The following is a 14,008-nucleotide window of genomic DNA, read 5'->3' on the forward strand; positions in this document are numbered from 1 at the left end:
GCTTGGTTTCTCCGCAGTGTTCTCCATAGTGTTCTCCGCAGTGTTCTCCGCATTTGCCTGTTGTAGTTCCTCCTCTTGCTCCTCAATGTAGTGGGGATGACAGGCCAAGTTGCAGTGGTGTTCTCTGCTTGCTGAGTGATGATTTGATGTGGAACGGCCAAGTTGCAGTGGTGTTCTCCGCTTGCTGAGTGATGATTTGATTTGGAACCGTGGAGAGCATATGACGTGGGATCTTGGAGAGCTGAGCCGTGTTCTTGACGATGGTGGCCTTGTTGCCGCTTGGTTTCTCCGCAGTGTTCTCCGCATTTGCCTGTTGTAGTTCCTCCTCTTACTCCTTAATGCAGTGGGGATGACAGGCTAAGTTACAGTGGTGTTCTCCGCTTGCTGAGTGATGATTTGATGTGGAATCGTGGAGAGCATATGACGTGGGATCTTGGAGAGCTGAGCCTGTTCTTGGTGCTGGGGGCCTTGTTGTCGCTTGGTTTCTCCGCAGTGTTCTCCGTATTCGCCTGCTGTAGTGACTTCTCTTGCACTGGCTGAGTGGATTGGTGTGAGATCGTGGAGAGTAGGCCTGTTGTGTCACTGCTGCTGATGACTGTCTCCGCAATGTTCTCCGTAGTGTTCTCCGTATTCGCCTGTTGTAGATCCTCCTCTTGTTTAACTGAGTGCGAGGGTATCGAGGGTAAATGTGTTTATATTGGTGGAATTGGTAGAATTGATAGAATTGGTAGAATTGGTAGAATGGTGGAAGAAGAATGGTTACACAAATAGGTGGAAGGATTATTATTCGATCCCGGACGCGTTTGGTGTGACTACAATATTTGAATGTTAGTTTAACCCACCTATCGCTGGCTTGGGAGGAGTATGTAGGGGAGGACGTATCCGTTCGGGCACCTTTTGAGGGCCTTTCAACGCTCTTTTTGAGGGTCTTTCAACGCGTTTATGAGTAGTAGTAGGTAGCTGTTGGGCTCGCTTGCGGCCTCGATTGCCAGTAGTAGCGGATTCGTCGAGGGGTGGCCTGGGGGCGTCAGTAAGGGGCTCTAATTGGGCGAGGGGTACCGAAGACGATTATGTTTATATTGGTGGAATTGATAGAATTGGTAGAATTGGTAGAATTGGTAGAATGGTGGAAGAATAACAAACAGGTGGAAGGATTATTATCCGATCCCGGACGCGTCTGGTGTGACTACCATAACTACCATATTTGAATATCCATTTCATCCACCAATAGTAGGCCAAACTTCATTATTTTTACAGCGTTAGAAAGCGCACACCGAGTTCTACAATTTACGAAATTATGAAGAAACAGCATCCGTAGGGAGCTGGTTATTTCAGAGTGTAAAACTTCTACACACAAATTTTTGATGAGGGAGCTCGGGAGGGCTAGCGGGCTAACTCAGTCAGTCTAGCCAAAAGGCGTAATAACCCCGAATTGATGATTGGCTGCACATACAAATTCAAGGTTTCCAAGCTCAGCCCTACCTTATTCTTTTATATATACTGATAGCGATACTTATTTTATTTTTATAATTAATAGTTATACTTTATAATTATAATAGCTATATTTTTAAATAATTATAAATAACTCTCTATTTAAAGAGATAGCTATAAGTATTATTCTTATTACTATTAAATAATATTATTCTTCTTATTATAATAGAAGATAAGATAACGACGAAGATAATAGAAGTATTAATAATCATCTGCAAATCTGAAAAGTTCCTGCAAAATTTGAAATTGCTGATCGCGCGTTTGTCGCGGAAATCATAAAATCCGCCGGATCAGCAAATCTGATTAGAATCCGCCCAAATTCCGCCGGTTCAGTAACTGTTCTAACCTTTTCCGCCAGTTCTACCAGTTTAACAGCAATACGCACGAAAAAAGAAAAGTTCTAATGATCGACGTTGCGACGATAAGATTCTACGGCGACGAGTATTAACGTTAACTTAAATTTGGCTACGGAATTAGACGATTTAATGAAATTAGTCGCGTGGGTGATGCTTTGATATGGCGTATAATGATGCGTATGTATAATGATGCGTATGTTGATGATGATATATATTGATATCATATGTATGTAGAATAGTACTTAGAGTGTATTAGAGTGTATTACGTAAAATTTTTAAAGTTGCTGAAATTTTTTGAAGTTGCTAAATTAATAGAACTGGTGGAAAGGATTAGATATAGGTAAAGTCTATTAAATAGACTAAATCGTGCTAAATCGTGCTTATGGTGCGGACCCGGCGGAAATCGTGCGGAAAGGAACTTTTCAGATTTGCAGATGATAGTTAAAGTATATATAGTAATAGTAGATATATTAGTTATAAGACTATTAAATAATAGATAGAAAGGCAATTATCTCTAACGAGAATTTTTTTTTCGATTATTCTATATTATTCGATTCTTACTTAATAAGATTACAGGGTTATCGAACGAAACCGTACCTATATTTTACATATTTTCAACTGTCTACTAGTGCTGTTTTGAGCCCACATTTCATTTGCCAAGAGGTGGGGTAATATATGTTGGTATAATTTGAAAATATGTGGTTACCGAAGGGGCCCTTAGCAAACCCCACTCTCCAGGCACCACCAAGCCACCCTCTCACACCCCCACACTTCCCCTGCGTAGCTCTTCCCTATCAACCTCATCCACTATGGCCCATCTTTCGGGAAAGTGTCCGAGCGATGTCTGAGTCATTGCCATGTCAGCCTACCTGTGCTGTCGAAAAGAGCGGCATAGCGCTGAAGATAGATGAAACCAACAAGGCGGCAACGTGTCTAGACTCTAGAACTCCGCTCCACACCGACTCCTTTTCTGAAAAGTATGGGCCCAAGTAGCCCCCAGTTTTTGGACGAGTCAATACATATAGAAAGTCCAATAGCTTTCTCTCCTTCCTACTTCCTCCCTTCTTCCCTTCTTCCACACCTTCCACACTAAACTCTCCTTCAAAACCACATTCTCCATCAAGACCACGCAACAATGGAAGCAGAAAGGGCCAAGCTCCCTGGCTTTGGCCTGCCTGTGAACTACAGATCTGATAAATACTTTCCCAATGCTGTCTTGCATTGGTCGGGGACCATATTGACCGTTCGAGAGCTGAACATGATGGCAATCATGGACAAGATCACTGACAAGCCGGACTGGGATCAGAAGGTCTTTGACGATACCATCGTTCAGAAGTGGCGCCAGGAAGCTCTTGGCACCGAGGGCATGGACGTGTCAGAGAAGATGCTCCACTGGGTGTGTACCACTTTCCTCTGAGAAGTCATACTCTACGAGATCCTGTCATGGCAGGTTTTCTTGGTATCACTCCCTCTCAAAGACCAGGTTTACGCGCACTCTGAAGACCAATGGTTCGTTCCCTCGCCCATATATATGCTTGTCTACGCTCGTCTTTGCCATCGTTCACTCTCTGGTGTCCATACCTTGTCCCATCGAGGTCCCGTCGAGGAGCCATGGGACGGCCTAACGCATGAATTGAGTTGCACTTTCAAACAAATCCAGAGGCCTCCTGGCTTTGAATTTCCTAGTGCAGCTTGAGCCGCCTTCTCGTCATTAATGGGCTAATCTCTTATGATAGTGCTTTGCCGAATTGCGTGACAAAGCCCGATCCTTCCGAAGCGACGGCATGATCCCAACTTTAGACCTCGATGCTGCGGTGATCAAGTCTGATACTGCCATCTCTTCTGAGCTAAAAGAAGCCCTGCGAGCTGGGATCGCTCCCCTCGAAGACGTCCCTGATAGGCTCAAAGATTGGCACCCCGGCTCTGACGGCAAGGTACTTGACCTCGTCCACCCCTCTTTGTTCCCTTTGATCTATGGCCGATCCAAAGTCCTATCATCCGGAAATGTAGGACTCCAAGATTGTGTAAGCTGTATCGGCAAAGGCGAGATTGCCACTACGCCGGATGACACAGAAGTCAATGTTATCGACAGGTCTAAGCTCACGTACGATACCTGGGGTGACACCAAATTCTGGTCCAAAGCTTTCCAGTGGCTTCCCTGTGACGTAAAGTTTGCCGGCGACGATGTCAAGATCACCAGCTACATCAACAACCTGCATCCGACATCGCACCCAAGTCTCTACTCTGTCATTGAAAAGTTCATTGCCAAATCAATCCCACTCTGGAACTTGACCCTTTCCTCCACGCATGCCGGACGCAAGGCGCGCATCTTACATGATTATACTGACTACGATTACCCCCGAGGGGACAGCCCCCCAAAGGAAATAGGGGATGATTGGGATACTCATTCGAATTGGATGAGGGCCAATCGCGTTCTGCAAAGGCCGGAACCTCGAGAATTTGAATCGTATCAACGGCCAGTAGGTGAGCAGGTCAGCCTTCGAAGAGAATTTGGGGAGCAAGGACTACAGGTCATCGTGAAGCTCGCCAACATTGAGCTGACACCCGAGAAGCCAACTTATGACGGTGGATCGTGGCATGTTGAGGGACAGCTCAATGAACGGATTTGTGCTACGGCTCTATATTACTACGATTCTAAGAACGTTGCGGACAACTTTCTGACTTTCCGCCACCGCACTGATGAGCAAGATTTCGAACTGAAGTCACATGACCAGGTAGTTACCCCTTCTAACAAGAAGCAGCGTCTTGGAACCCCTACAACGGGATTTCGTGCTTCCCGCTAAGTTCTAGATGCTGATTTTGCTTAGGATGACCATGAGGGTGTCGAAGAACTCTACGGCGTCGAGCAAGAAGGGCCCAAAGTGCAGGAAATAGGCCGAGTCGTGACCAGAGAAGGGCGGCTCCTTGCCTTCCCCAACGTCTTTCAGCATCGAGTGGCTCCGTTCAAGCTCGAAGACCATTCGACACCAGGACACAGAAAGATACTGGCGTTGTTCCTGGTTGATCCTCATTGCCGCATCATTTCTACTGCCAATGTGCCGCCTCAGCAGAAAGATTGGTGGAGTCCTGAGATCCGAGAGAGCGGGAGGCTTGCGAAACTGCCGAAAGAGATTGTGGATCAAGTGGTGGAGGATGTAGAGGACTTCCCGATCTCTTTGGAGGAAGCTAAGGAACTCAGGCTCGAATTGATGGAGGAGAGAAAGGTGTACGTGGAGGAGGTGAATAAGGACATACAGTCTTTAACATTCTTCTTCTGTGAGCATTAGCACGGAACGACTCAACTGGCTGCTCTAAGTGCCTAGATATTGCGAATCTGTAGGATGCAAGCTATAAGGTTTATAGAAGACGGTTTCACTAGCAGGATGCTAAGCTCTGGGTAAACAATCTTGATACAATACGTTGGAGTCCCATTAAATGATCTCTTGGCTGATTCCACGCAAAGCCCAAATTCCTACCTCACGAAGATGATACCTCGACAGATTACGGTGACAAGGTTTCAACTTCTTCCGGAAAACGAACCCAGCAAGCAAGCACAAAACCTAGCTCGTTTAGAACCCATTGGCGGTCAGATGTTTTCGATCGAGGCTGGGGCACCGGACATGTTTGTTGGAAAGACATCAATAGAAGAATCCTGGTCATCGCTATAGTGGAAAATGGGTGGAGCTTAGTGGTTGACGTGGTACCGAGAAGGGCATGGCATTGTGATCGAGAACGTGCAGATCGAAGGGCCAGTTGGGAGAACGCATGTAGGCGATTGCAATTCTGTGACACTGGGGGCTCTGAAAGAACGGCGCAGTGCTCCATCCACAGCTTAGCAAGATGTTTCAAAAAGATGGCACGCAAAGAGATCAATCAAGTGGAGTCCGACCCTAAATATTCGTCTAGCTCACTCCAATGTACGAATAGATGGAAAGCGCCAAGCCAGAAGTCAGCTATCCCCAATATAGCCTAGCGCAGTCCGACATCCGAGAGATCCAAAATCTTCAGCTTTTCAATGCACCTTCTTTTCTCCTCATCATAAAACACAACCCTTCATATTCACTCTGACTTTTCCCGCCTTCGTGCATCTATGGGTAGTCTTGGAGGGGAAAATGGAGGGGAGAGCAAGCATCAGCCGTTAGAACTTACCCCTCAGCTTCCCCCCACCGTGGAAATGGAGATTGGGGAAATCATATTATGACGGGACATTGCCACTAAGCAAAATCAAACGTGCATCCACTGGGTGTTTAGAGCTAGTCTCAACTCTGCACCTACCTAGAAAGGAGACTCCGGGCTCGTTGAGGGGAATGCTGCTTGGGCCCACGCTGGGAAACGACGTTGAATGTCACCTGCGCTACCTGCGTGATTTGCTGCAGTGCTCTGAGCTTGCAACTTCCTCCCAATAGGAAAAAGCGGCTGGCCACTCACATCCGCGAGCCATCGAGATCCTGGCCCGTACGAGCTGACCGTCATGCCTGGCTAAAGATAAGACGAAAACAGAGCGGGTTGCAGCATAGGTCCAATCCCGAATCAAACCAAATCGCTCCACCTTGAGAAACAAATCAGTTTCTTGTGTCCCCGTAACATTTGCCGTATGTACCAATATCAGTATAAATGGATATCGGCGGCCAGCAACGTTAGCCGCCCATCCGACAGGCGTTGGATGAAGTACCAAATGGATAGCTGGTGGATTCTCCTAGGATGTGGATACGTTCCTGAGACAGCTATCGCAATTAACGGAGCGCGTTTTCAGCCGCGCTTATTGTAAGAGACATCATAATCTCTCATTTGTTTTCACCGAACTTGCACGTGGCACTCACCAAGCCAGTGATGCCGCATCTCCGATCCCCTTGTTGGCATTTCAGGATCTTCGATCCACCATCTTTGGGGTCTGGCACTTTGAATATGGGATGTATGCTCATGATCTTCTTTTTCCGTCCTCTTCCTGCTACATTCTGTATAGGCCGATAAGATTGGTGCTCGACTCTTCTGAGCCACCTCGAGTACTTAGAAGGTAAATTGATTCTAAATGCTACACTTTTTCGTTCCACTGCAGAGCTCCACCGCAACGGAAGCTCGCAACTCATCCCAGAAAATTTGAGGGATTTTGCAATAGCGGACGTCCTTGCTTTCGAGGGTCCAGTCCCACCTAGAGTTTCAACTACGGATGCTTCTTCCCATCTCTACACAATTGCTGAACAATTTTTTTTTGCTTTTTGGGAGGTCAAGACAAGCTCTTTGCGCCATTAAAGCTTCTAGGATGATATTCGTGGGGGTCGGTTGGCCACCCACGTAGACCCGACATCAAGCTTCCTTGAGCTCTTAGTAATTTAAGGGCATGCAAACTTTTTTACTTTATCTTGCATCCGAAGCTATCATCCCACGCTCCTGACTGGTATCCCCTTCAACACCATAGGACAAGGATACAGATACCCAATTCACACCGCCAGGAATAGCTTCCGATTGCCGCCAATGCAAGGTCAGTGGATCTCCCGCTTTCAGCCGCGAGTCAATGGAATACTACTTTTACCAGGTTACTAAGCTTGCTTCCAGCTTATCCTGGTTTCAGGGTCGTCCGCAGGCTCAATTGTCCCTGCAGGTTGAAACGGCCAGCAGTGACCTTTGCGCCAAGCGTGGTCGACGGCCTTGTTTTTGAACGGAAACACGGCATGGGTGATGTTGCGTGCAACCAATGGCTCGCACTCGACGTCATGGAGACGCGTTCTTGGCATCCTATACACGTCCTACAGAGATACATATGCACGCAGCCTTGCCACGAGCGTTACCATCATACTGTATGCTGAGCCAGACATTGCAAGGGTTTTTACCCTATCATGTTCTTGCCTCCCGTACACTCTTCATCTACATTGTACCTTTTCCTGTCACTGGTCATCGCTCTACCCTTCATTGACAGCTCACCGATACCTAAATTAGACTTGGATATTCCGCAAGCCGTCAATTGTACCGACCTGAAGGCCTCCTTTGACTCGTCATGCTGGAAGACGCTCAACCTCGAAGGTTACCTCAATGATCCAGAAACGGGCTGGAACCGTACTGCAGCTATTTGCACGGGCGACGAAGATGATGCCGCTTGTTGTCTACCCACGGAGCCTTGGACAACCTGCTACTTACGGCTGGTCCACGGTTTCCCTGGTACGGACTGCAGCGAAACCAATGCCCAAGACTGTTCCTATGACCCGAGCCTCGCCGTCGACCCAAGGATCGCGCCATATGTTGCATACACAATGAAAACGATATACGGTACTTTATCCAAAGCGCCTCCCCTCAAACTTTTACTAACCCCAAGGTCAACAGCAATAAACGACCTCTTCACAACTTGGTTCAACGCTCTACAATACGCCGCCTCGCAAGCCCTTTCCATCGTTCAAGACGTAATCAATCAAGTCGATCCGCCCCAGCAAACAAATTTCATCCTCCGCGACCTCCTATTTGCCCTCACAGTCGGCCTCGCTTACATTGTCGCGCCCGAAGCCGGCAGTCTTACAGGCCTCCTGGTGGCAACAGCCGCAGCCGGACGAGCTCTCCTAAAAGGCGCCAACCAAGCCCCAACGGTTGCGCGCGGCATCTGGCCCGCTGGAACGGAATCCTCCCAATCGATCCAGATCGGCGACGTAGAGAACGAGCTCAACAACGCCACGGGAATCACAGCCATAATGTTGAATTCGGGGCTGGAATTGCTAATGAGCGATATGCCTTCCTTCGTTGAGTTCGCCTCCACGGGCATGTTCTCGGGATCCGACTCCCTGTCCCTCCCCAAAGAAGTCGACGGCCTTGACGTCGCCCTCAAAACATTCATAGTCTCCAACGCCATGACCTCCAACGGCTGGCATTATACCGTCATCCTTGGGGCCACACGCGACGACATCTCCAGCTGTGTCCCCGGCTCTGGCGGCAGCTGCTGCACATGGTGGACCCTCGGCTCCTCTTCCTCCTCCTCCTCCTCCTCCTCCTCCTCCTCCTCCTCACCCGCACCCAGCATGTGCGGTGATTTTATCTGGTACAGCGACGCCACGATGCGGGCCTTCAGACTGACGAATTCTCACAACCTTAACGGGACTGTGGATATGCTGAGTGCGATTGTGGAGAATGCGTGGACGACGCTACCGTTGCTGTTCGACGGGGCGTATAATTGCAGTGCGGCGGGCACTTTTGGCGGATCGCCGATTCAAATCGAGGCGGACGGGACGATTGATTTGAGTTGTATGAGTCAGTTGGCCGAGGGGCCTTCTTTGTCTGCGGAGTGAATGAGCTGTGCTCCTCTGAGAGGAAGGTGTGTGGATTCTGGAAGCTTTCGTTGATTGGGTTGCCACACCTTGCATAGCGTGAGCATCCAGATCCTCTTAGACCGTTTCTTCTTCCGGCATTTCATACCACGGCATTTCATATCACGGCGTTTCCTCCTTTGCACTACACAGACATCATAAACATTCGTAGATCAAAGCATAGCAATATGAACACTCTTGAACACTCATCTCAAACTCCTGACCGCCGCGGATCTCTGAAATACCCACACATCTCCCGTCCACGCCACTGGCATACTGCCTAACATCATATTTCACCACCCCTCATATCCATAGCCTTCTATCCCGATCTCGCGTGTCGTGATACTCTCCGCGTGCTCCACAAGCGCATCAGTATCATTTCAACACAACACAACATCCTGACGCGGTGGATTTGATACGAGGTAGTGAGCGTTGTCGATCCTCTAGGCTAGGACGACTGGATTCCTGGCGTCACAGACTGGTGTCAAGAGTGTTGAAGGAGTGCTTACGCATGATATGGTCGTCTGATTAGATTCAATGGTTATTAGTACATCGGGTGTTTAGCAGCCACAACTGTTAGTGGTGAATGGAACACCACGTTTACTGAACGAGCAACACAATTACATTACACCTCAGACCGGGCACTAGAGTAGAGCACGGAGCTTCAAGACGGTTGATTTACTTGCTAACCTTCCCTCGCAGTATGGTACAACTCGGTCACATCTCCCACGACCGACCCTCGAGACTTTTTGCGCCCCATCGCTCGCTCGCACGCAGGAATCGTGAAAAGTGCCCCTTCCGGCCATCCACTCCCCCTCCCCTCTGCACGAACCCGTAACGGAAAAGGAAGCACGGCCTCACATCTTCCCCTTGACCTCCTCCGCCTTGCCCTTGGCCTGCCCCGCGACCTCCTGCGTCTTGCCCTTGGCCTGCCCCGCGACCTCCTGCGTCTTTCCCTGGACCTCTGCCGCCTTGCCCTTGGCCTGGCCCGCGACCTCCTGCGTCTTGCTCTTGGCGTCGCCCGCGAGCTCGGACGCCTTGCCTTGGGCTTCGCCGGTCGTTTCCTTCGCGGAGCCCTCGGCTTGCTTGGCGTTGAGGCCGACGGTGGATTTGAGGTTTTCGGTCGCTTGTTCTGTGAGGAAGGGGGGTGGGGGGGTTAGTTTTTGCTGTTGTGGAAGAAGAGAAGATGACGAAGGAAAAGACCGAAGGGGGTTTTTTTTGGGTGGTTGTAGAGAGTGGTGATCGCGAAATTCGGAATGTAGAAGGGATGGTGAAACTCACGGCTCTTCTCGATACCCTTCACGGCCGCGTTCCCAACAGTCTTGTTCACAGACTCGATGGTATCTTTGACGGCGGAGCGGGAATCCTTCTGCGCATATGGGCTCGTAGAAAAGCGGACGCGCTTGGTGGCGGCCAAGGGGGCGCGGGGGGCGCGGGTGGCAATGGTGCGAAGGAGAGACATGTCTTTTGCCGGGTTCTGGAAGTGGTAAAGCTGTCGTTGTTTGGAGAGTTGGGGGGTTGTGAGTTGGGTAGTTGCTTTGGGAGGTGAGATGATGTCGACGGAGGGAATTTGCATGCTGGGCGGAGACGTCATTCTGGGGTAGCCTCATGCTGTTTGGTGCGCGTAGGCATAGCGAAGCGAGTTTGGCTTGGTGGGGTTTAAGCGAAGTATTGCCGGATTTCGGACACGGATTCGACTTGGGTTCACTATTTTGTTCAGTTGCTTGCTCACTTACGTCACATTCGGGTGATATTCGCGTCCGGACAATTCATTAGGTGTATTTTTGATTCACGTCCGTCTTTAGATGCTTCATCAACCTGTCTGAATGCTTCATATGTACCCCGGAAGCTTCATTCACGTATCCAGCAGTTGCCCCATCCACACCTGGCTCTCTAGCTCGAGGTCCAGACAAACATTACATGGTGTGGCTACTTTCAAAAGCAAAGAAAAGAGATCTCATGGGTCTCCAAGCCCTCTAAAGTCCCTGTCGTCCAATGCTGAAGCGGTAGAAGATATCAGCGAGGCTCTCCTGGGGAAAAGCAAAGGACGCTCACCTTCAGAGCATTTCATTTCCAGGTCTCATTGCTTGCTCGACGCCTTGCGTGTTATCCTTGCAGCCGCTCATCAGTCTCCATACCTGCACTGAGAGAAGAACCTAATCTCATACTCCCAGCTATCACGTTCCTTAGCACGCACGATACCCAGTCAACTTTCTTCAACTGCTGTATCTTTCTCACTTCTAGCTCGCATATGTAAAGGACTTGAGTTGGTGGCACATGTATCAAAGTTGCATCCTTATATAGGTAAGCTCCACATCTATCTCATTGCTACTCGCGTATGGGTTTCTATAGAAGGCGGTGTACCTGAGTTTCAAACCTGAGGGGCAGGCCAAGACGTCTCAAAGCTGCCATTACCGAAATCATGAACGGGGATTGCATCCGTCGCCCTGCACCGAAAGCCTTTTTCGCTCTTTTCGGACCACTCTCGCATTCACATACATCGTCATCATCTTCCAACCCTTCTGGTGCCGTCGCTTCTCGCCACTTTTGCTTAGCCAAAATCACAGAGAAGTAGAAGCGCATACCGCCCCCTTCGCCAATACCTGAATTCCCAAAATTCTTCGGGAAGACGGCTACATGAAAACGGCTATACCTAAATACATGCTTGACGGCCATATCAAGCTGGGCTTGACTGGTGACCCTGTCCCAAGAATTCCATGAACAGCGATTGGTGTGGCTTAGAGCTCATAGAGTCCCTTTCGGACCCTGAGATGCCATGATGGCCTATGTGCAGCGAGCGAATAGCCTGCTGATGAACAAGAGTCGAGGGTCGGGATATTGTGGCTTTTCAAGTTGTGCCGCTTGCCAAGGGACGTGACTGAGGTTCTTATGCTGCTCTCTCGAGAGTGATGATAGCAGGAGATCCTGGGACCTGATTGTGTGCGCTGGCAATCTGACGGAACGATGGTCTGTTTGACGAAAACTTTGCACCCTGTCAATCACCGAGAGGTGGCAACACGTTGGGCGCTTGATTATGGTTGAAGCTCTACCGAGACGACGACCTCCCGCAATCAGCCTCCTGCTAGCAATAGTCTTTGAAGATCGTTGGAGCGTTCCACGTGTATCAGGCTCCCTGCAAAGCAACCCATAAGGACGATATCTTGGGTCGAAGCGCTGAGGGTTGGCGTTGGGTTTGCGCCTTTCCTTGACGCCTGCTATCTGATCGCTCTGGAATTTGATAGTATTTCACGCTTTGGCCAACTCCTCAACAAGGCTCTTGAATGTAGCATTCTTGTCGTCAACTTCTGTCTTCAAGTGAGTGATGTCCAGAAGAAAAAGCAACTTCACGGTCTCAATTTTCCGCAATATATTTTTATGCTTGGCAACCAATCTCCTCATGAACGGCCTTGTTTGTTTGTTTGAAGCTGCATCACCCACTAGCCGCAAAGTCAGTCAATGGTCCTAATTATCTGTCGCTAAGAGGCCATACCTGAAAAGTCCGGCAAACAACGCCTTCATTGGTGGCTATCCTAGTCTTCCTCCTAAAAAGCAAGTACCTCTCCGTCGATTCTGTTCCAAAATGGACGAGAGGTCACAACCAAGTCCAAACACCACCAGAAGTCATTCCGTTCAATTAGACATTTTTCAAAAGTCGCAAAACACTCAGTGTCATTCCCAGGGTCCTTCCAAATCTCAAGCTTTCAAATCATTCTCTAGGACTGGAGCCTGAAGACATCACGCGCTTTATGCCCACAGGACTTAACCCGTCGAGACCAAAGCGTATCTCCTAGCTCATAAAAGAGGTGTTCAGCAAGTTAAGCGGTGAATGCATTGCGCTTTCTCAGGAGGCTAGTAGACGATCCAGCGTCATTCGCTTCACGCTTTGAAGGCATATTGCAATCATTTACGTCGGTGAGCTGGACGTTTGGTGAAGTGTGCGGTCGGTCACCTCTTAGTGACCAGGTGTTGGGGTACTTGGCTTGCTCTCGTGGTACTCAGAATCATCATCATCATGTGAAGAAGAAGGCCGCTCGATGGATTCTTGATAATCAGATATTGTGATGTTTGGGTTGTTCTCAAGGTACACAGAATCATAATCATCGTCCGCATCTGGCAGAGAAGAAACGTTTCTCGGTGTCGAGGCCATAGAGTCATTCCTCATGGTGGTGTCGAGCGCGCCCCTTTTTGTACCCCTCCCTTTTTTTGTGGGGGCCCCCCCTTGGGGGCTTTAAAAAAAAGGGGGGGGCCGCGGGGGGGGGGGGCGCCCAAAACAAAGGAATTTTTCCCCCCCCCCCCAAAAACCCCCCAAAAAAAAATTGGGGGGGGGGGGGGGAAAGGGGGGGGGGGGGGGTGTGCCCCGCGCGCGCGGGGGGTCGAACACAAAAACCCAAAAATTGGCCCCCCCCCTTTTTTTTTTTTAATATTTTTTTAAACCCCCCGCAGAAAAAAAAAATTCCTGGGTGTCGAGGCTGTAGAGTCACACTTCATCGTGGTGTCGAGCGCGTCAAGCGAGTACTCAGAAGTCCGTTGTCGCCATCGTCATGATACTGCAACGCGTTATAGACTCGCAATACGACAAAAATGCAATGGAAGGAAGCCTTACCTCGATCTTCTGCTTCTAAAAATAGCCCAACAGATGCGGGCCTGGCCTCGCCGTCTTTGTCACCTGTTCTTCCGCCATTTGGTTCGTTAGACAAAGTCTCGCTCCATTTAGCCAGGAACTCAGCATTGGCAGCAGGTCAGCCAGAGCAACGGCCAAACGTGGGGACCCTGCTATTGAGCTAGAGGAACAGCCTGTTGTCCTTGTTGATGGTGTTGACGTATGAAAGCTTCCCTCTGATACTGCAGTTGCTGTTGATGTGCCTGTTGATGTGCGAC

The 14,008-nt window shown here is 49.3% G+C and overlaps 4 protein-coding genes across 4 annotated transcripts; 2 read left to right on the plus strand and 2 right to left on the minus strand.

The window, feature by feature from the left end:
* Window positions 1–2,982: 2,982 nt before the first annotated feature.
* HO173_006193 (uncharacterized protein) lies at window positions 2,983–5,134 on the plus strand (the record flags this gene model as incomplete). Its single annotated transcript, XM_037308104.1, has 3 exons — window positions 2,983–3,243; window positions 3,584–4,582; window positions 4,676–5,134. The coding sequence occupies 3 exons, from the start codon at window positions 2,983–2,985 to the stop codon at window positions 5,132–5,134; spliced, it is 1,719 nt and encodes a 572-aa protein (XP_037164878.1).
* Window positions 5,135–7,681: 2,547 nt separating this feature from the next.
* Window positions 7,682–9,112, plus strand: HO173_006194 (uncharacterized protein; the record flags this gene model as incomplete). Its single annotated transcript, XM_037308105.1, has 2 exons — window positions 7,682–8,108; window positions 8,163–9,112. The coding sequence occupies 2 exons, from the start codon at window positions 7,682–7,684 to the stop codon at window positions 9,110–9,112; spliced, it is 1,377 nt and encodes a 458-aa protein (XP_037164879.1).
* An 875-nt stretch (window positions 9,113–9,987) lies between these two features.
* HO173_006195 (uncharacterized protein) lies at window positions 9,988–10,724 on the minus strand (the record flags this gene model as incomplete). Its single annotated transcript, XM_037308106.1, has 2 exons — window positions 9,988–10,262; window positions 10,412–10,724. 2 exons carry the CDS (start codon window positions 10,722–10,724, stop codon window positions 9,988–9,990), a joined length of 588 nt encoding a protein of 195 aa, XP_037164880.1.
* Window positions 10,725–13,082: 2,358 nt separating this feature from the next.
* On the minus strand, window positions 13,083–13,292 carry HO173_006196 (uncharacterized protein; the record flags this gene model as incomplete). Its single annotated transcript, XM_037308107.1, has 1 exon — window positions 13,083–13,292. The coding sequence occupies one exon, from the start codon at window positions 13,290–13,292 to the stop codon at window positions 13,083–13,085; it is 210 nt and encodes a 69-aa protein (XP_037164881.1).
* Between the last annotated feature and the right edge of the window lie 716 nt (window positions 13,293–14,008).

The sequence above is a fragment of the Letharia columbiana genome, assembly GCF_014066305.1.
Source record: "Letharia columbiana isolate WasteWater2 chromosome Unknown Sc0000018_s1, whole genome shotgun sequence".
Lineage (NCBI taxonomy): Eukaryota > Fungi > Ascomycota > Lecanoromycetes > Lecanorales > Parmeliaceae > Letharia > Letharia columbiana.